The sequence below is a fragment of the Sphaeramia orbicularis genome, chromosome 19 (genome assembly GCF_902148855.1).
Source record: "Sphaeramia orbicularis chromosome 19, fSphaOr1.1, whole genome shotgun sequence".
Lineage (NCBI taxonomy): Eukaryota > Metazoa > Chordata > Actinopteri > Kurtiformes > Apogonidae > Sphaeramia > Sphaeramia orbicularis.
Window position 1 is genome coordinate 17,200,778 of NC_043975.1, and position 26,499 is coordinate 17,227,276.

Genomic DNA, 26,499 nt, shown 5'->3' on the forward strand with positions numbered 1-26,499 from the left:
TCCAAAATTACTGATATCTCCCAAAATATTGGTCTTATCAACTTGCCGTTTTCACTAGTCTGTTTCTTGACCAAAAATACGTAAGTATGACAAACTGCAGCAGTCAGCTATTTCTGGATTTTGTGGGAATCCCGAGACACACATACATACATACACACACACACACACACACACACACACACACACACACACACACACACACACACACACACAGGCCACATGGCTTCTACAATATATATGGACGAAATCTCACAAGTCTGTAGCAGCAAAACTATTGGTTGAATTCATACCAAATTTAGTTTATAGATTGCCAGTGAACCAGAATAGATGTCATTGCATTTTGGGAAAAGTAGGTCAAAGTTTCAATTTTTAATGAATTTTTTAAATCTTTTTTTGTTTTTCTCATCTACTTATAATGGGTGAAATTCCACATGTTTGTGTTCACCCCAAATCAGAAACACACATAATTTGCATTTTTACTCTGCCCCCCAAAGGGCAGGCAAGGGTATTGTTTTTGGTTTGGTTTGTTTGTTTGTTTGTTTGTTAACACTCTAGCAGCAAAACTATTGGTTGAATTCATACACACAGACCCCACATGGCTTTTACAATATATATGGACGAAATGTCACATGTCTGTAGCAGCAAAACTATTGGCTGAATTCATACCAAATTTGGATTATAGATTGCCAGTGACCCAGAATAGATGTGATTACATTTTGAGAAAGTAGGTCAAAGATCAATTCTTTTATGAAATTAAAAAAAAAAATCTTCTCCCATTTACTTAGAATGGGCAAAATTTCACGTCCATAAAAAACATAAATTTTGTTTCAACTTACTTCAAACTTGGCACATATACAGTACAGAGGCAGCTGATATGCTGACATCACCATATGCATAGACATGATGACATCAGCTGGATCCATGCCAAAATAAGCGACAATACTTGCGAGGGGCGGGGTTTGTTGTGCCTGGCACCACTTGTTATAATATTGGATATTCTATGGCCTATAATAGTTTATATATTATAGGGTTTAGTAAGTACCCCGTCTATGTGATTGAGCATGTAAACCACCATATCATATCACAATATCATAATACGTATAAGACCTTTTCCCAGTTCAGAAAAACCCAAACACCCTAAAAGTATCTGGGATAGTATTACATGCATACATCCTGTTCCGGATTCTGTCAGTTGCAGATTTGTGCAGGTGCTGATAGATGTAACAGAACTACAAACACATCAGCAGCAACAAAAGCATCTCACTTCTGAATGGATGGAGACACAGAGTTTTGTCTTTCAGTAATGAAAACATTAAAGATACTTGGCAGATTAGACAGTGAAGGCATCATTTCAAGTCTAGTGGAGGTTGGTTTAAGAACAAGAACAGGAGCAGAAACATTACTATGAGTGTTTACATTAAATCTAGTGTCTGAACTCTGTCATGACGACCCTTGGCCACCAGTCATGGCAGAAGATCCTCATCCTTATCCAGAATAACTGGACATGTTTACTTGTTGATCTCATTTCCATTTTGTGGCAGTAGATAAATATGAGACAAATTCACAACATGATGTTTGCATTTAGCAGTATAAACCCATAAGGACCCAATATGACATGTGGGACAGTTCCCACCTGAGTTTTTCTCTATATTTAACCATCCTTAAGTACTTTATTACAATTTATTGTAGTATTATCTTCTTTATTTTGTGTTTTTTTCAGTGAAAATCAAGTATTTTCCCACATTTAATTTACTTATCATGTAGATGTTCATGAAAGCTCAGATTAAAGTTGAGGTTTATTATATCAAAAATACAGAAAAGTGAAGAAAAAGTGACTTTTTTTTTTTTTAAAGCAAAATCTATCATTAACTGAACATACACTAAGTGTGTCCATCCACTGTAATTGATCCAACTCCATGGGTTTTACTGGGGAATCAATGTTGTCGAAGATGACGGCATTTCCACGGTAACTGCAGAGCTTCTAAGCAGCCAAATGATGACCATGAAAAGATGACAAACTGCATTTTACGCCAATTATTTACATGCATTGATAGGATTAGTGGATCAACAGGTATTAAACAGTTTATTTCAGTAGATAATTTTGGTAGATGGTGGATGTTTGGGTCTTTATGGGTTAAGTCTGCTGTTAGGAGTCTGTTTTTTCATAGCCATAATAACTATAAAGTGAGGTAGGAGCTACTGAAATGTCAAATTAAATTAGCACGTTACGCTGTAAACATTAGAGACGCCTGTGCAAACAGCAGCAGTCATGAGTAATACTAGTATACCAGTACTTATCCAGGGTTCCTACAGGTTTGTATATGTTAAATTTAAGACCTTTTTAAGACTACTTAGAACACATTTTAATGCCCATTTCACAGCCATACTGGCAAAAACTTTTGACTCCTAGAATTTATGAAAATGCATTGATTTACTCCAGTGCCTTGATTCCCACCATTCTGAGTCTTTCCTCACCGGGGGCTGCAAAGATAGCAATTTTTTGTTCCTAATTTCAATATAAATTGTCAGGTTGGAACAAGTGGAACTGAGAAGACTAATGTTACTTTCTTTGCAGTCTGGCAACATTACTAAAGACCTGCCATATGAAATTTAATACCCTTTAAAGACTTTTTAAAGGTATTAACTGCAAGGAAATTCAAGACTTTTAAGACTTTTTTAGACCCCACAGTAACCCTGTTATCATGACTATCCAGAATTTGATCTTTTCCATGCAGTGAAGGAGGAATGTCACTGTTTTTTTGGGTTTTTTTTTGACGCCATTATGGTTGAATAGTTGTTATTGAGTTTTATTGTTAACTGTGTATCATGTATGTGTTTTATGTTGTTTGGACTTTGTATAGCTGCTACCTTGGCCAGGTCTCCCTTGCAAAAGAGATTATGATCTCAATGGGACTTCCTCGTTAAATAAAGGTAAAATAAAAATCAAAAGAAAAAAAAAAAAAAAAGGAAACCCTCTCTATCTTGAATATGGTCAAAACAGGGCCAAGCCTCATAACCAGGATACTTGGGTCCATGTATCCAACATCAAACAAAATGCAAAACAAGAATTATGTAGCTGTAGAAATCACAATAAACTCCAAAGTAAAAGCACAAGTGACTTTTCTCACACTTAACCAAGATGAAGCACACATGGAGGGAGTTTATTATGTTGGGCTATTACGTGCACAAACAGCCCGCGTTGTGCAGTTAAAAGTGCTTTTTGTTTTTACGCCGGCCTTTTACAGCTGGTTTTAAGACAGCCGTAGATGTTGAGACTGGTCTGTAAAAGCTGCAGTCTCAGGCCTCCCTGATAGCAGCAATGAGCCACAGCCGTCAACACACCTCAGGCAGAACAAGAGAAAACAGATGATACTCACTGGAGACCCCCCTCCCCTTCCTCCCACACAGCCCGTCCACTCTCCTCAGACCCCCCCCCCCCCCCCCCCCCCCCCCCCCGTGCTTCGACATTAACAGTGAGTGCTCGGTTCACTCATCACTCTCCTCCACATCGCTGACTGAATCAACAGCTCCTCTGGATCAGCACCACCCGACACCACTCACTCCTATTCACATGCTAATGGAGGGTCAGCGCTCCTGAAGTCGCCCAGTGGAGAGCGGACATTCATCTTCATTTGCACAAAGGAGTCAAGTATTAGGAGAGTGTCTCATTTGGACACACACTCCATGACATGCATTAATGTAGTTTCTAACAGTCTGTTCATAGTGTCAACCTCAAGCATGGTTTGTTTCTGACCTCAGTTAAGAAAAAAACTGTTTCATTTAGCATTTGCGGGTAATGTAGCTTTAAAATGTATCCTAAAGCCTATCCTTGAACTCTAAGAAGTAAAATTTCTCCACCTTTATTTAATCAGAACCCACTGAAATCACAGTAACAATCAATTAAAACAAACAGTAATTATATTGTAGTAATAGAGAAGTTAGGAAGTTGATAAAAGGCAAAAATTTAGTTTGAGGTCGCAGCAATTTAAAAACACAGGCATTGTCCGATTGACTCTCGTTGTCTTGTCTGTAAGACAGAGCAGAAAACTTAAAATGACATGAGCTCTGACATTTTCAGCTCCACTCGAAGTGTATTCCAAAGCTAAAAGCTCACTTCCCCAATTCAGATCTAACTGTGGGTACATTCAAATAATGTAGATTAAGAGGCCGTAAAGAATATTGACTGGTCGATCTTTGGAGAGAATTTAAGTGTTTTGATGCTGTGTAAATAATATAAAATCTCAGTTATTAAAATAAAGGTTGAACAAGAAAAGCACTCAGAGAGCGCAGACCTCCGCCAAGAGAGATCTGCCCCCCCAATCACCACCAAAATGTAATCATTTCTTCCTTGTGCCAGTATCAACATTTCCTGAAAATTTCCTGAAAATCCATCCATAACTTTTTGAGTTATCTTGCTAACAAACCAACAAACATGCACACAAAGCAAAGTGATCACAATACCTCCTGGCGGAAGTAACAAAGTGAAGCTAAAAGTGTCCATCTGATATTGAGTTTGTACAAAACATTTATATTTATATTAATTTCATTCCTTCATAATTCATTGTTTGTCCAAAACAGTGCAAATATGCAGGTAATGGTGATACAGCTACTGATTGTATAGCTATGAACAAACTAATAAATGAATGAATGAATGAATGAATAAAAAATAAATAAATAAATAGAGCTATATGGTTTTCAGAGGTTTTAGTGTAATGTGTAAAGGTGCAGTTAGAGAGGGTGGACTACTTGTGTTTGGTTTTGGAACATTTTTTTGAAACATTAGCCATGGCTACACATTTCCCGATTCTCTATTTAAAATAAATTTAGATGAAAAACTGCTTTACTCTAAAAAAAAAAAAGTTTATGCATGAACAGCTAAAACTCTTACATAATAAAGTATTGCTGTATCGTTCATGCGTTTTTCTCAAAGTCTGATACAGTTTTAACTTTGAAGTATAGCTGTTTTAGTTGCACTTTCCACACTGTAACCCTAATACCTGTAAAGTAGCATCTATAGTGAATGCCCAGCAATGAGTAAACGGTGAAAAACAAGTCAAAAATTAGTAAACAGTGGACTTAAAATCTAACAGATGGACTGAAAAACAACTACAAAAAAATGCTAATCTTATCTGGAGGATGTCTAATGCCTTATCCACATTAATATGGAATACACAAACAATTCAAACCAGTACAAACACTCAGAAAAAAACTGTTATTTCCAGTGGTCTTTAAACTACAGACACCATGGATTCGGATAATATTGGGCGCAGCAAATGCGAAGAGTTTCTTTGTACTTATATCATAAAATAGCTGTTAAAAACATATGTGACTTACAGTTACTCATCAAAATGGTGGTGATTAAAAAAGGTTAAGAGTAGGGCTGTAAGAAAATATCGTTTCTGCAATATATCGCGATATTTCATTTCACAATACTGTGTTGATATTAAAAAGTACTGTATCGATATTTTTAGATATTTATTCAAATGCAGAAATTGTGGAGGTTCACTTTTTTTTGTTTTCTTTTTTGTTTATATTTTATTTGCTAATATTTAACACTCTTTTATTAAATAATGTTAGTTCCTTTGTTGGGATTGAACTAAAATACTGTTCTGATGTTAGTTCTGAACAAATAGAATACGAACATTTGAACAGGATCTTAAACTGTAATGTCTGAATTAATGTCAGAATTTAAGTTTGAACATGGGAACATTTAGTGATATAGCATTAGATCCTGCTGGAATCAAATAAAAATGTGTTTAGTATTTGTGCAGATTTCTGGTGTAATTCAATTCTTCAAGGAAATAATCATTAAAAAAAAAGAAACAAACAAAAATGGCCTTTTCAACAGTATCATGATATATCGTGATATATCGCAGGGTTCTCACTAGGATTTTTTCACAGCGTAGGGGGCGCCGCGAACATGGCATGAGTTTTGTAGGGGGTTCCGGGGGCATCTTTCCCCAGAAAATTTTTAAATTTGTAACTCTCTGAAACACTATTTCCTGCATTTTGAGGGGCAAATTTTGAGGAATGAAGCCAAGTTTTTGTCTTTGTTACAACAATGATTAAAACCAAAACTGTCTTTTTTTCAATTTGAGAATGGTAATTATTGATGGGAAAGGATGAATGAAACGATTGTGAAACGATGCGATATTACCCTTGCGTTTGGCGTTTCTCCCGTGCTTCAACGCAGACATGATCGTGGAAAAATATTCACTTGCACGAAAATAGGGATAATCGGAGCGGCACTCACACTACACGCACACACAGGCTAAATTTTAGATATAATTATTCTCAGGTGATCGGTCCGTTTAAATAAGATAAATTGATTGAAGTCCCATTGTCAGCCAATGAGCGTAAGGCAAGTGATGTTGCCGGGCGGGCGTCAGACAATACCAAGGCACACAGAGGGGTGTTGATTCTATCGTTCTCATTTCCTGTCTGCAGCACTTTGCGCAAAGACAAAGGAATATATTTTTTCAAATTCAAATCTCGTTATCATTATGCCGGACGATCACACACACACACACACACAAACACCGCTACGCTGATTGAAAGACAGCGTCGCGGGTCAAATCTCAGCGTCGGGGCCCCTCAGGGACAGTGTCGGGGGCCCCGACGTTCAATGATGCTAGCAAGACCCCTGTATCATATCGTGATCCTAGTATTGTGATTTGTATCATATCGCCAGATTCTCGCCAATACACAGCCCTAGTTAAGAGTCTTATGTAGATTCACATTCACTCTGCTGCTTTGTATCTCTTCATATGTTTCTAGACCGGTGGTGTCCAATCCTGGTCCTCGAGGGCCAGTATCCTGCATGCTTTAGATGTTTCCCTCTTCCAGCACACCTGACGGTTGTTATCAGGCTTCTGCAGAGGTTGATCATAGGTTTATCATTTGAATCAGGTGTGTTGGAAGAGGGATACATCTAAAACTTGCAGGATATCGGCCCTCGAGGACCAGGACTGGACACCCCTGTTCTAGACAATGTGGGTTGACCAGAAAAGCCATAGGGGAGAATGTGCTGTGAGGTTTATGACGCCTGCTTTAAATGGATGTTTTTAGGACTTTCCTGCTTTATTGCCCGTTGTAAAACATTTAGGATAGATAAGATAGATAAGCAATCAGATGTATAAAAATGCAGTGAGTCACATTACTTTGATGAATTACTAGTAAATGTAACCTTTAACCTATAATGACCCAAACAGCGACCATCGATCTGGACCAGGGGTGTCAAACTCATGTTAGTTCAGGGGCCACATTCAGCTAAATTTGATCTGAAGTGGGTTGGACCAGTGAAATAATAACATAATAATATATAAATAATGTCAACTCCAAACTTTCCTCTATGTTTTAGAGCAAAAAAAGTAAAATAATGCGATGAAAATGTTTACATTTACCAACAATCCTTTAAAACACTGTGAATAACATGAACAAATGAAAATTTCTTAAGAAAACTAAGTGCAATTTTAACAATATTATGTCTCAGTTTACCATTTACACTGGTAAATTACAAGATACAAACCACAGTGGATCAACAAATACACAAAACATTTAATAACAGGCAGAATATTGTTAAAATTACACTTCAGATATTTCAAAATGTTCATATTTGTTGAGGTTGTTTGTGTTTTTGTGAAAATTTACTTTGTTTTAGTGTAAATACAGTAAAATGACATGAAAATGTTTACGTTTACAAAGGGAAAAATTTGAAGTTGGGAGTGTTTACAGGTTATTATGATAGTATTTCACTGATCCGACCCACTGGAGATTTAAGCGGTCTGTTTGTGGTCCCTGAACTAAAATGATTAATATCTTCAGTGTAATTTTTACATTTCACAAATTCATCCCAGGGGCCAGACTGGACCCTTTGGCGGGGCCGGATTTGGCCCCCGGGCCTCATGTTTGACACCTATGATCTAGAATGTTTAATACCTGTTGATCCACTAACCCTATCAATACATGTAAATAACTGGTGTACAATGTAGTTTGTTGTCTTTTCATGGTCATCTGATATGATTCATTTGGATGTTCAGGGCTCCATAGTTACCGTGGAAACATCGTCATTTTTTGCAACACTGATTTGCCAGTAAAACCCATGGAGATGGATCAATAACAGTGGATGGAGACACTTGGTTTATGTTCAGTTAGTGGTATATTTGCTGAAAAAGTCACTTTTTCTGCAGTTTTCTCTGTTTTTGATATAATAAACCTCAACTGTTAAATATGTTGTTTTTCTGCTTTATTAGTGTATTTTATTTATACTACCTATTGCTTTTATCTCGTCACACTTACATTAACCTTTTCTGCAGTTTTCTCAGTTTTTTTATATAATAACCTTTGAATTTACTCTGAGTTTTCATGAACATCTAAATTAACCCTTAGTCCATATTTTTTTTCTTGAGTGTTTTTATTCCTCTTTAGGCATGAAACAAACAATGCAAATGAATTTTTTTTTTTTTATGAACCTATTTTTCATGGAGTTACAAAAATGTCCACTCAGCTGGACAGCATGCGTTTAATTTTTGAAGCAAAGAAACATGTATTTAAAACTCATCATCAGAAAGTGATATACTGTGAGAAAACTATGAAATAAAAACATTTTAATGTCGCTAATTGCTAAATCGCTAATGTTTTCTCACATTTTATCATACTCTAATATCAGTTGTTACTCATTTCATAGAGATAATATCCTCCTGAGACCCAGGAATTTGACAGTTTTAGCTGTTTTACATTAAAAAAAATTGTCTTGACTGGAAACTGCATAATGCAACAGTTTTTTCAGATACATATTTAAAATCATTTTTATTGATTGATTGATTTTTTTAATGGAATGTCCTTTGTAGTGCATAGCATTTTTTAAGTAAAACTGTCAAACTTTTGTCCCCTACAGAGGACAAAATGCATTGCTGGGTCTCAGGAGGACATGCAAAAAAAACCCAAATGCAAAAAAACAAACAAAAAAAACCTACTTTTTGTTTCAGAAAGCTGCTAATTACAGTCTAATAATAATTAGCAACTGATTTACACTCAAACATGTTACTGCAGATCAGGTTTATCATGAGCAGCAAAGTTACAGTAATTGCATGAATGTCAGTGTATGGGATGATGCATAAGAGTTCACTGTGTTGGCTGATATGGAACTAAAACAACCAAACCCATGAAAATACAAGAGAACAACTGGAGAATAATTGTCCACTGTAGTGACCACTATGCATGAAAGGGTTAAATATCAGAAAATACATGATTTACATCAAAAAATGCAAAATAAAGTAGATAATATTACAATAAATGGTGATAAATCACTTATGAAAGGTTCAATATAGAGAAAACTTCATTCAGGAACTGCCACAAAAGTAGTTCTGGGTTTTTACGGGTTAATAATAATTTGTTGTTTCATCTTGAGAGGAATGAAAGTGACGCGGTGATGTCAAACCCTAAAGCTTACATTCTCTGAGTGCTTTTTCTGTGTGTGTCATACTTCACTGTGCTCATGTATGAATGTGTTTGAAAGCGGCTGGCATTCCATCTGGGAGAAGATCCCATGGAAAACAGTGCTGTCTGTCTGTCTGTCAGTCTCTATCTCCTGATGATATCTCCGCCGTGCGACCTGAGGAGCTGAGCTTAACAATAGCGAGCCTGTCTGCAGCCGGAGGTATGCTGTGTTTGAGCTCTTCTGTAGACGCAGGCTGTGGAACAGATAAAGACCTGCAAGTCTCTGCCTGCCTCCTTCTCACTCTGTGGCTTTGGGGCTTGGGGAGGGGTGGAAGGGTGGAAGGGTGGTGGTGGAGGTGGTGGTGGTGGTGAGGGGGGGGTCACGGTGCCATTAGGAATACCACCCAGAGTGGGGAAGAAGTGTACAAAACACGCCCTCGGGCCTGCTGTCACTCTATTCAACACTTGGGCTAAAATATGTTCCTTTACATTTCTGCTTTTCCCTACTGTAACATGGAAGTCTTAAGAGCCGCGCAGCTTAAACACACACCCGCTTTAAGAGCATCTCGTCTGAAACAACAAGCACTTAAAGCGCCCACCTTGGTAGATTTATTTGAACCAGGCATGCTGTTTGGAAACCAGCTTTAAGCTTTTTAACATCACAAAAAAGACTTCCTGGAAACTTTGTGGTGGTAGAAAAAGAAGGTCCCGTTCTTCCGATTTGCTTCTAGGAGCGAGAGATTACAAGAAACAGAAGTGTGTGTGTGAGGATCAGGACACAGAAAAATAAGAAATTTTTTTAAAAAAAGAGGGGAAAAAGGATGTCGGGGCACCCTGGTCGCCTCTGGGGTTGCCCTGTATGTTAATCAGAACCACCAGGTCTCTCCCCTCTGAGTTTATTATCACAGGTGCAGATGGTTTGGGGTGACCAGAGGCGTACCCCACCGCCTGGCAACACATCAGCCATCTTATTCCTCCCTCTTTGAACGATCCCTCCAATTCATAAACAGCTCTTCCAGCTCTCAGCACCACCGCTCTGAAGAGGTGCCTTAACACCCAGCTGCTTTTATGTGAGTTTTCGGTTTTATACATAAAATAAAAACCAAGTGGAAGTTTAAAAAAATCTGCAAAAATCATCAAATACTGCGATGACGTTTCAAGCTTAGGTAGAAAAGTTCATGTATCAGTAAAAGGTAAATCCAATCTAATACATTAGTATATTTGTAATACTATTTGTTTTAACTTGTATGACTTTTCTGCAGACTTTTGCAAATGCTTGGACCCTGTTTTCGTTCAGTGCTTCATTAAAGTGTAGAAGGACAGAAACTGACTGGATCTTATCTGTCCTTGATTTGTTGAACTGCTATGACCCTTTTAGGAGGAAGACAAGATGTAAGCTTTAACTATCAGCCATAAATTCAACACGGACACTAAACTACAGGCATTTCCGATTTTGTTGTCTTTGGGCTGGATCTACTAAAGGTTTGCGTGTATAAAAATGTGTGCAAACTCATTGCACACGCAAAAAAATGTACAAACGGATTTACTAACAGTGCGCACTAAGGGCTGCGTCTTTCAAAGGTGCAAAATAGAGCGTCTGCATCCAGTTAGTATGTTTGCCACAATAAATATGTAATATGGGGCGTTTATATGTAATTGTGTGTGTGCTGGGAGGAGAAAATGGAAATATATTAATTTAGCACACGCAAAGTGATTTATCAAACTTGAAAGCAATTTTGCTGAAAGAAACTGCGTCTAAATTTAACACGTCTCAAAGTGAGGCGCAAATGGTTTGGATGCATAATTGCGCACACATAGAAGTGGTATCGCAAGAAGGAGATACCGAAACGAAGAAACAAGATGCATGCATTTTTCACCCTCGTGTGAACATTTGTAGAATGACAGAAGAAAGCTATAACTTTAAGCCCCCCACCCCACCCCCACCCCCACACACACACTTTACGGGACTCCTTTCCACTTGATCTGATGATCGTGATATGAATACGCACCGACATTATTAGGCTACAGTGTGACAAAATTATGTGTGTCTGACAGTCATTCAATCCAACTACCCTCACGCCCCCCCCCCACCTCTAAAATGATAAATAAATGAATGAGTGAGTCATGCAATACCTTCTATGACAAAACTCCTCCAACTTTACATTTCTGTGCGTCTGGATCATTCAGCGCACTGTTACCATTAGTGCTGGCGTATCCCAGTTACACTAAACGAATTTCCATTGTTCTCGTGACTGACAATAAAGATTCTATTCTATTCTATTCTATAAAGCTTAATTCAATGAACCGACTCCTAGTAATCGTGGATGGAAATGTGCGTAAATTCACATTTTCATTAGGAATTTGGTTATACTTTGAGCTACATTTCAAAAAAACTGGACTAATGTACAAGTGGAGCGCATCCTCCAGTTGTGTGTCATCTGCTATCTGACAGATTTAAGGCAGATCTGCTCTTTATTTCATTTGGGAGGGGGTTGTCGAGGGTCATTGTGTTGGAAATGAATTATAGTTCAGTACATATACCATACCTTAGTTCTCATGGCCCGCTCTGCCTCCAGCTCCTCCTCCAGCTCCTCGATTCGGGCCTAGAGGGAGACAAAGTTGGATGTGAATGAGGCGGCCATGCTCACTGCAAAAAATAACAGTCTGCTTTCACTAAAGTATGGCTGGATGATCCAAAGTTGAGCTGTTATCCTCTGGTTTCACAGTGCCTATATCATCCTGACAGAACAAATGGGGCGTCACCTCTGCAGACTGTTTGCTATTTCAGGGCAGCACTTGTGCGGTGAGGCCGTTTCATTCGCTCTGCTTTCTCTGGGGATTTGGCACGCCTCCGGCTTTTTCCTCAGGTAGCAATTTAGAACAAGAATGTCTGTACCCACCGTCATTATCTGTATTCTGACCCAGAGCTGGGTGTGCTATGTCCGGTCAGCGAGACAAAAAAGCATCCGTGCCATTTTCATGACATTCTAGGAATTTGCGATATGTTTTTGCTTTCTCTTGGTTTTACATTCTTGGCTGAAATTCAGTTCCCAAGCAGCATCGAGGACTGAATACAGTAGTTTTTGGATGTTGAATTATTATTGTTGTAATATTTTTGGTGACATTTTAATTGAACATTCAACCCATTTGTAAACAATTTCTAACCAGAAGATAACAGCTCAACTTTGGATCATTCTACTGCTTAAAAAAAGTAAAACACACATTTTTAAAACATACATTTACCAACTTGACCAAATTTCAATTACATGGTTTATGTTTGTTCTTTTTATTGTGGGCTTTTTTTTTTCCTCTCTAGAGCGAAGGATTTTTGTTGCAATGGACAAAATTTTAGGTCATTTCCTGGATTCTCATGCAACGGATCAATAATTTTCATAATTTCATAATAAGTTTATTTATTTTGTATCCCATTGAGTAAAATGAAGGGGATGAGGTTGATAAATAATTGATGTGTTTTCGCTGAAAATAGAAAATAAAACATAAAAATGCTACCGCTGAAAATGCTAAAATTGACATTTTTATTTGCAAGTTTTCAGAAAAAGTATATATTTCATGTTTGTTTGTTCCATCACTCGTTGCTTTTCCACTGATTCTCAAATTGCACAAATATAACTTGCGCAAAAAAATGTACCTAATGGAAAAACGACAATTTAAGCAAAAGTCTCATTTTTTGATTAAAAGTTTTTGCGCTGGTAAGAGGTGGTTTTTCAGGCGTAGCGCAAATGGTATATCACGCAAAACTGCAATGGAAAGATCTTTTTTCACAACTAGAGTCAGGTGAATTAAAAAACCATGTTGATGTACGTTAAAACAAGCGAAGAAGAAGAAGAAACATGTCGCAGTATGTGTGGACACACCAGGAAACCCAATCATTTTTTAATTTAGTACAAGATAGAGGGGTAATATATAATAATAATAATGAATATATCTGTAAATCAACACCATATTTACGTTCGTCACCATGTTTATGGAATGACTTCTCGTGTCATCTCGCGATAAATAAACAAATCATCGCATTTGTGATTTAATGGAAAAACTGACATTACGCACTTCTGTTTTTTCGACATTTAGTAAATATCAGTAAAGTTTTGCGCAGATGTCCAATGGAAAAGCGACTAGTGTCGGTTTCTGCACTCTCCAGTTCTTAAATAAGCATTAACTATTTACTGATTTGTCCCAATAATAAAAACTGCGTTCATCCATGTACAAATCTTTAATATGTCACATGTTAAATACTGATGATCTATGCTGACAGTGCAAATATGTTATTAATGCATCACTGATGTCACACAGTTAAATGAATCTATAGGCTTTAATGCAAGAAGAACAAAATCAGTCAAAGTCCAGATATAGTGTACTGTCTTAAACAAGTAAAATCATGGTTATAAATGTTAAATAACTGTAGTTTTAAAATGACACTTATTTCATAAAAATATTACTACATTATGGTATTATAGCATCTGCTTAAAAAATAACCAAGGTACTAAAAAAAAAAATTAACAATGGTGTGTGTTTTAGCCAAAAATAAAGTCCTTAAAAATTATTTTAAAAAAAACCCCCCAAAAAAAAAACCTGGGTACTTCCTCCACCACTGGTTCCATTATTTTAACAGTGTGTCTAATATAATCCCCATGGATTCAGCTCCAACTTTTAAAACAATCAAATGATCTAAGAGCCATAAATCACCCTCAGTACATCTCTGTTACTACCCTCTCCACTAATCCTGTGCCAGGGCTGCATTTTGTGAAGCCAATAAAAAAAAAATGTTATCGCTAGTTTCCCAACTTCAGCCGCATCCTTCCAAGTTGTGTCATGTTCTGCGCTTATCTCCGATCTGTGTTTCAGTCAGGAAGTGTGTTTGACATGGCGAGTAGCCCAGGGCCATTCACTGCAGCGACACCTCCACTCACCGACTCACTCACTAATAACACAGCGCTCTAAGCTCACAAAACAACTCAAATATCACCCAATCTGGAGCCAAACAAACACATTTATACAAGGAATTACCCTGCACTTGCACCATCTTTGACTCATTATCAGCGCATGGCAAGAAAATATAAATACTTTAACAAAGACATCTTGTAACATAATGACAAAAAATAACACATGAAGTCAATAAGTTGTTCTGCTTTGTTCAACAGCGACAGCAAGTTCAGCTCAACAATAAGACAGAAGAGATCAAATAAAATAACCAAACTCACATGCCAGCGTAGAACATCTGCAGAGAGAACAGCCATGGTGAGGCAGCAGCAGCCCAACTGACGGACTGACTGACTGTCCCACACACACATGCACTAACACACACACACACACACATACACACTGTTTCACTGTTGATCCCCTCCAGCATTTTACCGTCCACACCCCCTTGTGCATGCACAGCCTCTTTCTCCCTTTCTCACACACACACACACACACACACAGTTTCGAACTCATATCTGTTTCTTGTTAAATTTCTACTCTCCACAGCCTCAGACCAGCCTCAAAATAAATATTGTGGCACTAATACAATTGTAAAAAACATAGTTTACTAACCGTGTCAAGATGTCTGAGGCTGACTGTGGAGACACTTAACAATATCTATGGCTAGAAAGACTGTATATAAACACACTTGTGCTCATATCTAAATGAAATTGACTTAATTCTGCAGGATCTCAGGGCCATTTTTCTTTCTCAGGAGCACTTCTTGGAGTCATGCGGGGAAATAACAAAATTAGCCCATCATAGCTGAAAGTGGTTGCAGGGTTTGATCTCCATAATTGTATGGGCTTAAAGTTATAGCTTTCTTTTTTTCCGCTGCTTTCTGAAACCATAATAATTGTCCATAAATTGCAATCAGATGTGGCCTCATAGCTGATGTCTCCTCGGTTCAGTCTGGGGGGATATTCAGCGGCGTGGGCAGTTATATCCTGTGAGCCTTTGCTGGTCAGAGAAGGAAACAAGAGTCCAACTATTGTCAGTCCTGCCTCTGCAACGGACACTGTGCATTTCAGACCCCCTGCCCGCTACACTCTCCACACTCACACACACTCACATCATTGACATATGTGCATCCTTTATCCTTTTAAATGCTGTCAGATGGCCGTGTAGTCGTCGGGGGTGACGACAGGTCCTGTTGACTAGAGTTTTTTTTTTTTTTTAATTCACTTTTTTATTGACATTCTGCATCAATTTTGACAAAGATATTCATTTTAAATGTCATCAACAGTATAGTAGTCTGTATGTCCCATTTTTTTTAAACAATGAAACAAAAAGAACATTAACAAGTAGGGAGTAAATTGCAGTTATTGCATTTACTATATCTAATCTTCTATACAAAAATAAAAGCATCAAAGTCCGGTCTGCATGGCATGATGTATTCCATCCATTTCTTCCAGCGCATAACAAACAAGTCCTTCTTATAGTTCACCTCTGCAGTAAGTCTTTCCATCTTATACAGGGTGGGGAAGCAAAATTTACAATGAACATTTAGTTGTTTTTTCTCAGCAGGCACTACGTCAATTGTTTTGAAACCAAACATATATTGATGTCATAATCATACCTAACACTATTATCCATACCTTTTCATAAACTTTTGCCCATATGAGTAATCAGGAAAGCAAACGTCAAAGAGCGTGTGATTTCCTGAATGCACTCATCACACCAAAGGAGATTTCAAAAATAGTTGGAGTGTCCATAAAGACTGTTTATAACATAAAGAAGAGAATGACTATGAGCAAAACTATTACGAGAAAGTCTGGAAGATACTATTAAAGAAGAATGGGAGAAGTTGTCACCCCAATATTTGAGGAACACTTGCGCAAGTTTCAGGAAGCGTGTGAAGGCAGTTATTGAGAAAGAAGGAGGACACATAGAATAAAAACATTTTCTATTATGTAAATTTTCTTGTGGCAAATAAATTCTCATGACTTTCAATAAACTAATTGGTCATACACTGTCTTTCAATCCCTGCCTCAAAATATTGTAAATTTTGCTTCCCCACCCTGTATATTTCCACTGTAATGTCCATCCACATGCTCAGCGTTGGGCTTTCTGATGAAAGCCATTTTCTTGTGATGGCTTTTTTGGCCACTATTAGCAGGATATTAAATAAATATTTGTCTCTCTTTGGCCATCCTTCTGGTATAAGTCCAAAAAATAAAAATTTACATTCAAAGGATAAGTGCCTCCCGATAATTTCTTGTGTTTCCTTATGTATTTCCTTCCAGTAATTTTCAATAACTGAACAATTCCAGAAAAGATGATAATGATTTGCATTTGTATTAACACATTTTCTCCAACAAATTGGAGAGTAATATCTCTATAGTGGGACTTTTGATGTGGTGTTTCTCACCCAAAGTTAAATGGTTTTACACAGCAAAGAAGGAAATGAGAAGGAGGGAGGGAAAACAGGTCAGTTGTTTTGACCAGAGTTTTAACCTGGTCAAAGCCTTGAAGAGGACAACGCAGGTCAAATCAGTAGTTTTAGTAGTAGTAGTCAGGGGCGTAGAATTGGGTAGGGACACTAGGGACACGTCCCTACCAATATACTACTGTGTAGTCACTATCAGAACAATAAAAGACACTATTTAATGCCAAACAGATACTAAACAGATTCTAAATATGATTCTAGATGTGATTTTATCCATATTTTTGAGGAATAAATTACATGTAGTAATTGAAAGTAAAAGCCTTTTTTGCTCAGGAAATGACTGTCCAGCCACTACTGTGTAGTGACTATCAATACAATAAAAGACACTATTTAATGCCAAACAGATACACTTTTTTAAAGCTATTTTTACTTATTATTTTTATGTATTTCTAGGGAAGAGAGCAAGTGTCTAAAAAACACAAATAAAGAAAATTAGTGGGGAAAATACAGTAAAAGCTGAGATTCTAAATGTGGTTCTAGATGTGATTTTATCCATATATTTGGGGAATAAATTACATGTAATAATTGAAAATAAAAACCTTTTTTGCTCAGGCAATGACTGTACCATCAAACTCTATGATCATTATATCCCTTATCTGTTCATATGTCATGCATCAACATATTTATATCAGGTGACAAACAGTAAAGAGGCAGGAGGAGGTAGAAAAGGAGAAACTGGAGGAGAGGCTGAAAATTCATAGGTGAGGTTCAATAATAATGGATTTGTTAGTCATGAGAATAGCATGGCAGTATGCATTAAATTCTTGTATTGTCTTTAAATATTCAGATATGTATTATAAACATGTCAATTACGGAATAGTTTTTTCTGACTAGGGTTGTTTGTTCGTTTGATCAGCCCTACATGACGTGAAATTACGATTGCAAATGTAAAATAAACACATCAACTTTCCAGAGTGCTGCCTTGGAGCACTTTTGTGTCCCCACCAATGTCAGAGTCAAACCTACTCCCTTGGTGGTAGTAGTAGTAGTAGTAGTAGTAGTAGTAGTAGTAGTGTAGTTTTATTTTGAGCACATAGACTCATCAGATAATACAAACCATACAACATGGTAAAACAAATTTTTTCTGCGCCGAAAAGGAGTGGGAAGAAGTATAACTTATTGACTCCCACTCCTTTTTACAAACTATTAATCAAACTAAATCCGCTTCCTTTGCTTTGCTAACACACATTTTCCTCTGTATATTTTTTACAATAACAAAAAACATCCATACAAACCATTCACATACACTTTTTTGATCACCTCACTCACAATCAGATTTGCATAATCAACCGTTTTTAATAAAGACTATAATATTTATATGCACTTTAAATATTTACTCCAAATACAATGATCAATAAATGTGATAATACCTTCTTATGATAACCAGTTAATTACAATAATATCTTATTTCATGCATATTTCTGTGTTATAACTAGATATTCACTTATTCAGATAATGTTCTATATTTTGGTATTATACTGGAGTTATACATCCTTTTAAATGCACAAATTGAAGAAGACACTTTTAAGTTTTGCTCCAGATTATTCCACAGATGTACCCCTCTGACAGATACACTGGCTTTTTACCTCCGCCAAGGAGGTTATGTTTTTGTTGGCGGTGGTTTGTCTGTCTGTCTGGGGGCCCACTGATCTGCCTTGGCGGAGGTCTGCGCTCTCTGAGTGCTCTTCTAGTTATGTTTGTTCTGCACTTCTTTTTTTTTGTAGATTTCAGTTCCCTTTAAATTATAATTACTTTGCCTGGGCTCAAACATCTCCTGCAGACTGTAGAAAAAGTGTGCTGCATATTCAGCTGCAGGTGCAAGTCATGCAATAAAGATAGACATGTGAATGACTGACACATATAAGTGGAGTTTGCATGGGTTCACTGATATGTCACAGTTTAACACAAGCTGAGAAATATATTATAAGTATCACCTACACAGGGTTAAAGAAAAACAGATCACTTAACCATCTATCCATTCCCTTCTACTGTTTATCTGACTTGTTTGTTTTCATATCCAATTAATTCTGTAAAGCCCTGTGGGTTTTTTTTTTTATGTTTTGTTTTATTATGTTATATACCTGTTGTGAAGCACATTGAGTCTCCCTTGTGCATGAAATGTGCTCTATAAATAAAGTTGAATTGAATTGAATTAACATTATTCTAGGTACACTGGAAAAAATCCAAATCTTACCAAGTGTATTTTTCTCATTTCTTGCCAAAATATCTCATCACACTTAAAATAAGACATAATCACCTAAAGAGTAACATTTCAGTGAGATATAAGAACTTATTTTTAGACAATAGATCTTGAAAATCTTATTTCAAGTAATTTTACCAAGATAATTTTTACTTGGCAGATTTTTTTCGCTTAATTCAAGATTATTTTACTTAATTCAAGCAAAAAAAATCTGCCAATGGAAAACGTAAAAAATAATCTCAGTAAGATTACTTGATACACTTGGTACAATTCAGATTTTTTCCAGTGTAATGCAATGTTTTTCTGAGTAAAGTTACTTAATGAGACAGGTTTAAATGGATAAAAGATGATGCAGAGAAATTCTGATTAAAAATGGGAGTTCTGAGTTCATGATTATAACCGAGAAGTCGATACTCCAAAATGCTTGGCGTTCAAGTGGTAAGTTATGAAAACACCACTTCTTGCAGTGACTGAGGCAAAAATGTAGCAGCAATGAAATGTAGAAATTACAAAATCTAAATGAAAAGAAGTGGATATATCTTTTTTTTCTCTGAGTCAATCCCCCCAATTTTTCTGCTACTAGCAAAATGATTGTAAAATTTAATATTAATAAAATATACAGGATTCAAGTTGGGATAATGTAATCTTTTTTCAGTACATTACAGTATATTAAGGCTGTGCATTAAGACCAGAGCTTTAGAGGAATAGGTGTAACTTTTTTTTTTTTGGTAGTTTAATTTATTTCAAATATGCAACAAAACAAAAGTAATCTTATGTAGTCCTTAGAAATAAAACAGATTGTAAAAAAAATCATGGAAAAAAGAAAAAAAAAACTCACATATACATGAAAACAAAGTATGACTCCATTTGCACATTCGAAAAAAAGTGGGAGGAAGTAGAATTTATTTAATCCCACTCTTTCTCCACACAACAGTCTATCCTTTAGCTTCCTATGACCATAATATATGAAAAATCAAGTCAGTTGGATCTTTAACCTCACTTATCATCCTCAACTACGCACACATACATACACACCCATACTGACATACTGGAAAAGTAAATAAATAATAAGTACATACATACAGAAATCCTTGAGGGCAACACGAATGAACAATAAAGTAAACAATAAGACAAAGTAATTAAAATCATCAACTATTAATATCATGCATGTACACTAACAGGAAATAAACGTGTTTTTGTTAAGATATATATATATATATATATATATATATATATATATATATATATATATATATATATATATATATATATATATATATATATATAGTACTAGATATCTGCCTCCTTTTGGTTTTTCACAACCATACAAGTGGAAAATTTCACAGGTTGTGACATGTCTGCTTGCATTTCTAGCCCATGAAAGGTCATAAGTGAATATATTGTCTTTTGGAATTTTTCGACATAGTTTTATGAAGAGTATGAGGGAAATGAATGCTGATATTTTCAATGGTCTTTGCATATTAAGGTACTTGCATCTTAGTTTACTAAACCACTATCCTCAGTGGCTTCCAGACACTCACCTCTTTTCAATCCATAAGTTATCACTCCTCAACTCCTCCCTCCTCCCACTACAGAGGTAAGAGGAGCCAAGGCAAGAGGCATTTAACAACATAAAACTCATCTCAGACTTGTTATTTTACATAGACGTCAGTTAAATATCACCTGTGTGAGAGCTTCATCATCTGCCTGTAATTTTCCAACAAAGTACAGCTGTATTTCATCATCTCTGACAGAGCATTTATTTAACTTATGATAACATTTAATTCAATTCAATTAATGTGGCGTATTGTTTCAATAGGTGACATCCATCCATCCATCCATCCATCAAGATGCTGTGCTGAGACCAGTTTCTGGGTTACTGGGTAAAAATCAAGCATCAAAGAGTCAAACAGTTTAAACTTAGGGAGGCGGGGGTGTTCTCATGACTTATCACCTGAAGAGTAATTTTAATATTTATTTAATCTTTAAAGATTTACATGTCACAGTCAGGAGTGCAGGAGATCTATTTCAAGGCAGTCAGTCAGTTTACATTATACTAATAAAACCACATTATTGCATTGCTTTGACCAAAACCGGACTTTAAAAGTGCATGTAAACATATTAGCTCGACTGAAATCACAGTTTTACTAGTTGGACTAACACACCTAGATGTAAACAGATCAATTGGACTGGAACTGGACGAGGTATTCTGCACATGCACAAGAGCTTTGCACCAAATCCTGGCCTGGATGTTGAACATTGTGCATCTCATTTGCACAAAACGAAGAGCAGACAGAATGTACGCTGAGCACAAATTTGTCCATTGTTGTGCTGGTTTACCTCTCTGTTAATGACTTGGTAGCTCACTATTGACTATTGTTGTGGTGTGTGATGGCGTATATCCAACGTGATATCATGAATTGCATAAATATACACACCACTTTTAATTGGCATGTTATCTGTACACATTATAAGTTTTCCATGTGTATGTTCACGCCATGTCAAATACCACGTGATTAGCGGTTGGGGTTAGGTTTTGTGGTTACGGCTATGTAAACCAGAGATCTTGGTGTACATTGACACGCTATCAAATGGCGCTGAATAACACGCGAAAGGATGAAAATGCGTACGTATAGCATGTCAAATGCCATAAGAACTGGCATGACATACAATGCGATTTCATGAGATCAGTCTGTGTATATCGTATATTGTTTATGTTTATGCATTTGGCAGATGCTTTTTTCCAAAGCGACTTACAGGGGAAAACCAATCAAATCACTCAATCAATCAAATTTTATTTATATAGTGCCAGATCACAACAAAAAAGTTATCTCATGACACTTTATATATAGAGTTGGTCAAAACCAGACTCGAAGTCAATTTACAGAAATCCAACAGAATCCTCCAGGAGCAAACACTTGTGACTGGTGACAGTGGCGAGGAAAAACTTCCCTTTAACAGGCAGAAACCTGGAGCAGACCCAGACTCCTGGAGGATGGACGTCTGCCTTGACCAGTTGGGGTTAAAGAGAGAGGGTAAAGAGAGAGAAAAAGAGAGAGAGATAGAGATAGAGACTGGGGGAGAGGGGGATACACATACAATATTGTCACCTATTGTAGCGGAGGCAACATGGTTTCAACAATAAATCGATTACACTCCTGTGCATGTAGACTGAGACAAAGACAACAGTCCAATTTAATGGCTTAGTTGAGCTACAACCAGTGGCGCAGAAAGGGTCCCCTGGGGCCCCAAGCAATCAATCAATAAATAAATAAATACATATACATACAGGTGGGGGAGGGGCAATTTGGACTCAGGGGGCCCCTTCAGAGAATTTGAGACAGCTGGTTGTTACTGCAACTTCTCACTGCCGCTGTGTAGTGAACTTATTCTTTAGACCAGGGGTCACCAATCCTGGTCCTCAAGGGCCGGAATCCTGCATGTTTTAGATGTATCCCTCTTCCAACACACCTGATTCAAATGATAAGCCTATCTTCAAGCTCTGCAGAAGCCTGATAATGACCGTCAGGTGCGCTGGAAGAGGGAAACATCTAAAACATGCAGGATACCGGCCCTCGAGGACCAGGATTGGTGACCCCTGCTTCAGACTGTTTGTGTCAAGTCTGTTGGTCCTTTGGGGGCCCCTGCTGGCTTAGGGGCCCCAAGCAGCTGCCTGCTTTGCCTAATGGCAAGCTGCACCACTGGCTACAACCATAGCCTGACTAAGCTGTGCATGTACAGTCGTGAAAAAATTTATTACACCATCAAAAGTCATCAAAAACAATGGTTATGCAATCAAGTACTAACTCCTGTGTGTATCATGTGACTAAAACAGACAGAAAAGAAAACACGGAATGCCTAAAAACACTGTTTTTGTCAGTACAATGCCATAGCTATTGATGGAAGAACTGAAGTGATTTTGGTTATTATCAAGAAAACATGGAAAACGGCAAGATATCAGCTCTGAAATTAAACTCTTATGAGCTATTTTTGTTGTTATCGTTATATTTGTCCAAATAAATGTACCTATAGTTGTACCAGGCATTAAAATGAACAAGAAATTGAAGAAAACAAGGGAGGTCTAATAATTTTTCACTGTTTCACAAGTAAGAATCAGGTTATTTGACACTTAAAATGAAAACAAGCAGGTTTATTCCAAACTCAAAAAAATCAATCCAATATACAGTAAAATTGTTGCTGGAGGGCTTTGCATCAACACGTTTTCAAAATTCTGATCACATCTTGAGTGGGGTTGTAAATTACTTAATTCAATGTTAAGTCTCAGAGCTAAGAAAGGTCCAAACTATAAACATTACATTCATTATTATTCGTGTGCGGCGAAGCCAAACATCTCACAAACAGATATCTGCTTAGATTCAACTTGCTTCACTTGTGTAGGAGAACGCTATCACTAAGACAATCTGATGTAACACCTGAGAGGAAACATCTGGCATAAACCAAACAAACAACGGGGCAGTACTGAGTTTTATCTCCTCAGATTATGATGATGCTTAACAGCGCCGAGGCTCAGTATAACAGCTTTATGACCGCGTAATAAAACCAGTGAGAGCCTGTGACCCTCATTACACCCCCTCCAAACAGATGACATCAGCAGACTCCATCATAAAAGACAGACAAAGCTATCTCTATGGGTACACTCAAGTTTATGGGCATATTCATGTGACCTTTACATCAAAATGGGACGTACGTGGGTGACAGACAACATGGGCAGCTCATCCACCTGCATCTGTATCAGCAGGAGGCGGAGGGAAGTTCAAACACGCATGTATAATGTGTATAATGGCCTCATTGTGAGACGCCGAAGCTGCAGTAAACGTGAAAACATGTCCACCCTCCAAGACGCACGGATCGCCTTACACTCCTCCGATCGGAGACGGCGGGAGACAAAGACGCTCTTTATTTTCTCCGCTGACGAACCTCTGCGTGAAACGTCAGGATCCCAGAGGCCTCGGCGGCGAGAAGGAGCTCCACCTGAACTGTGGAAGAACTATCTCCTGATGCCTCTCACTCTCTCTCAGCAGCTTCTCATGTCAGGCGACAGACAAAACATTTTATCTGTATCGTGAACCAGGACGCAGACCAGGCTGATTCTATCTGAATGACACACTGAGATTCGCAGGAAAAAGCCACAATATAAACCAAACTGTCTTCTCCGGGCTCCACACGGAGACAGACTAAACACCAGCGTAAATAGAGCACTAAACCAATACAATCCAGACAAATGATGTTGTCTTAATGTTAATTATAAGGTGATTATATGCTACAAGTCCATTCAGTAATGTACACATTTTGATGGAAGCATCTTTGGTGGTGAGAGTTTGTTGCTGTGACGATCTATGTTTATTTGTTAAATAACAGAAATTCCCAGTGTTAAACTCTCTCTTTTTATTCTATTCAGCATCGAGGTAAATTATAGCAGTCCATTAAAAGGAATAGTATAAATAACAAATAGGACCAATGGCCCTGTAGCTTACCGGCCAAATTCAAAGCTTTGGGAAATGTATCCAGATGCCATTTATTATCACCCAGTTATGTGTATTTATTATATTACAGAAATAGCCCATGTTTTGGTTATATTCCAATCAGATCTGTAAAAAATTCAAATTCCGACTTGATATCATTGATACTTACTGATTTATTGGATCAATCCACTTCCTATCTCTTATAATGGGAAAATTTTTCAAAGTCGCACCAAATCCAGAATCAGATCCAGAAATAATTTCAATACCTTGTGTTGACATCATCATAAAGAACCTGTATACCAAGTTTGAAGTCAATCAGAACTGTAGTTTCGGAGAAGACAATTGAAATTTTTTCCCCATAGGAGCCCATGTTAAATCTTCCAAAAGTTCCTGGATCCAGAAGAAGATCCTGATCAGCATGTGGACATTAAGTTTTGGTCATCTCCCCATCAGGGTTGTACTGTAGAAATTTACACTGGATATCATTTATATTTACTGAGTTATTGCATCCAGAATCAGACCCGGATCCAAATAATTTCACTAATTTTTGTTGACATCATCATAAAGAAGCTGTATACCAAGTTTGAAGTCAATCAGAATTGTAGTTTCAGAGAAGAAGATGACTGAAATTTTTGTAATGGACGACAGACAACGACGACAACAGATGACAACGACAACAGACGACGACAACGATGACAGACGACAACTACGACAGACGACAATGACGACAGATGACGACAGACGCATGATGACAATAGCTTATGGCCTGTCGGCCGGTAAGCTAAAATAATCAAAAAAGTGCTTGTCCTTTTTTCAGCAGTAAAGAAAAGAACATTTCTCGAAGAAACCCAGTCTGCGACCAACAAAGATTTTTTTCATCGGTTCAGTAAAGAATAATCTGTTCTTTATTCAACTAGCATCCAGAATCCAAAGATCTTCTGCTCTCTGTTTGTTATATGTAATAAAATAGAAAATTACGCATTTTAGAAGCAAGCGCATACAAAATTTTGCAACATTTTCTCAAAATTATTTAAATAAATTTGTTAAATTTATAAATATGGCATCTCTTAAACTTAGTTGTTAGCGTTTTCTGTCATTTCATTAGTCTGTAGCCAAGTAATACTACTAATTTCTTGATCCTCTATTAATTATTCCATCATTTACACATTGTCACATGCACATATTTTTCACTATGCTGGATGAACAGAAGAGAAACTACAACAAAAGTATCGATCTCATCATGCTAGTATCGATCCGATACCAATACTCACCTTGGTATCGATACTATTGATATTTAGATCGATACGCCCCACCCTAAATTTCAGAGTATTTCTATGAGTACCCTATATAAGGTTTAACATGCATCTCTTTTGGTTAATCTGTATTAAATCTAGGCTATTAGTACTTCTTGGGCCCTTGCTATGCTAGATAGTTTGCTGTTTTCATCATAGCTAAAAAAAAAAAAAAAGTACATCCATCCTGATCTCTGCCATGTATGATTCAAAATGTCAAAAAACTGAAGTGTATTACAGAGAATTACAGAGCAATTCCTCTTCAAGTGTTATTTGAGTCAGTAAAGCTAAAGTTAAACTGAGTCTATTATCTATTAGAATTTACACTGAGTGACAATATAACCTAGTAAAAGAGCTATACATAACATAGAGCTGTATATAAGAACATAAAGGGTGCATTGCAGTGCATATAAGCATTTGTTAAGGTTGTACAAAGTGATGTTTAATTTGTGCTTGGGTGGTACAAAACCGCTGCATGGACAGTATTTCATCTACATTAGTGTGTGACAGGTTGTTATTACAGCAAATCGTCGGGATTTTTGTCTATTAACTGGATTCTTGCCTTAAAATAAATAAAGTGTCACAATGAACTTTTAAAACCTGTCAAACAAAGGAAAAACCAACAACATCAATATCACTTACATTCAACGACTGACC

The 26,499-nt window shown here is 37.1% G+C and overlaps 1 protein-coding gene across 3 annotated transcripts in view; it reads right to left on the reverse strand.

Moving 5' to 3' along the window:
* Positions 1–26,499, reverse strand: part of LOC115410818 (putative uncharacterized protein MYH16) — a 130,444-nt gene that overhangs the window by 23,995 nt on the left and 79,950 nt on the right. For all 3 annotated transcript variants that reach the window (XM_030122638.1, XM_030122640.1, XM_030122639.1), the window contains one exon: positions 11,985–12,041. In XM_030122638.1, the coding sequence (XP_029978498.1) occupies positions 11,985–12,041 (57 nt within the window). The remainder of the gene's footprint in view (positions 1–11,984; positions 12,042–26,499) is intronic.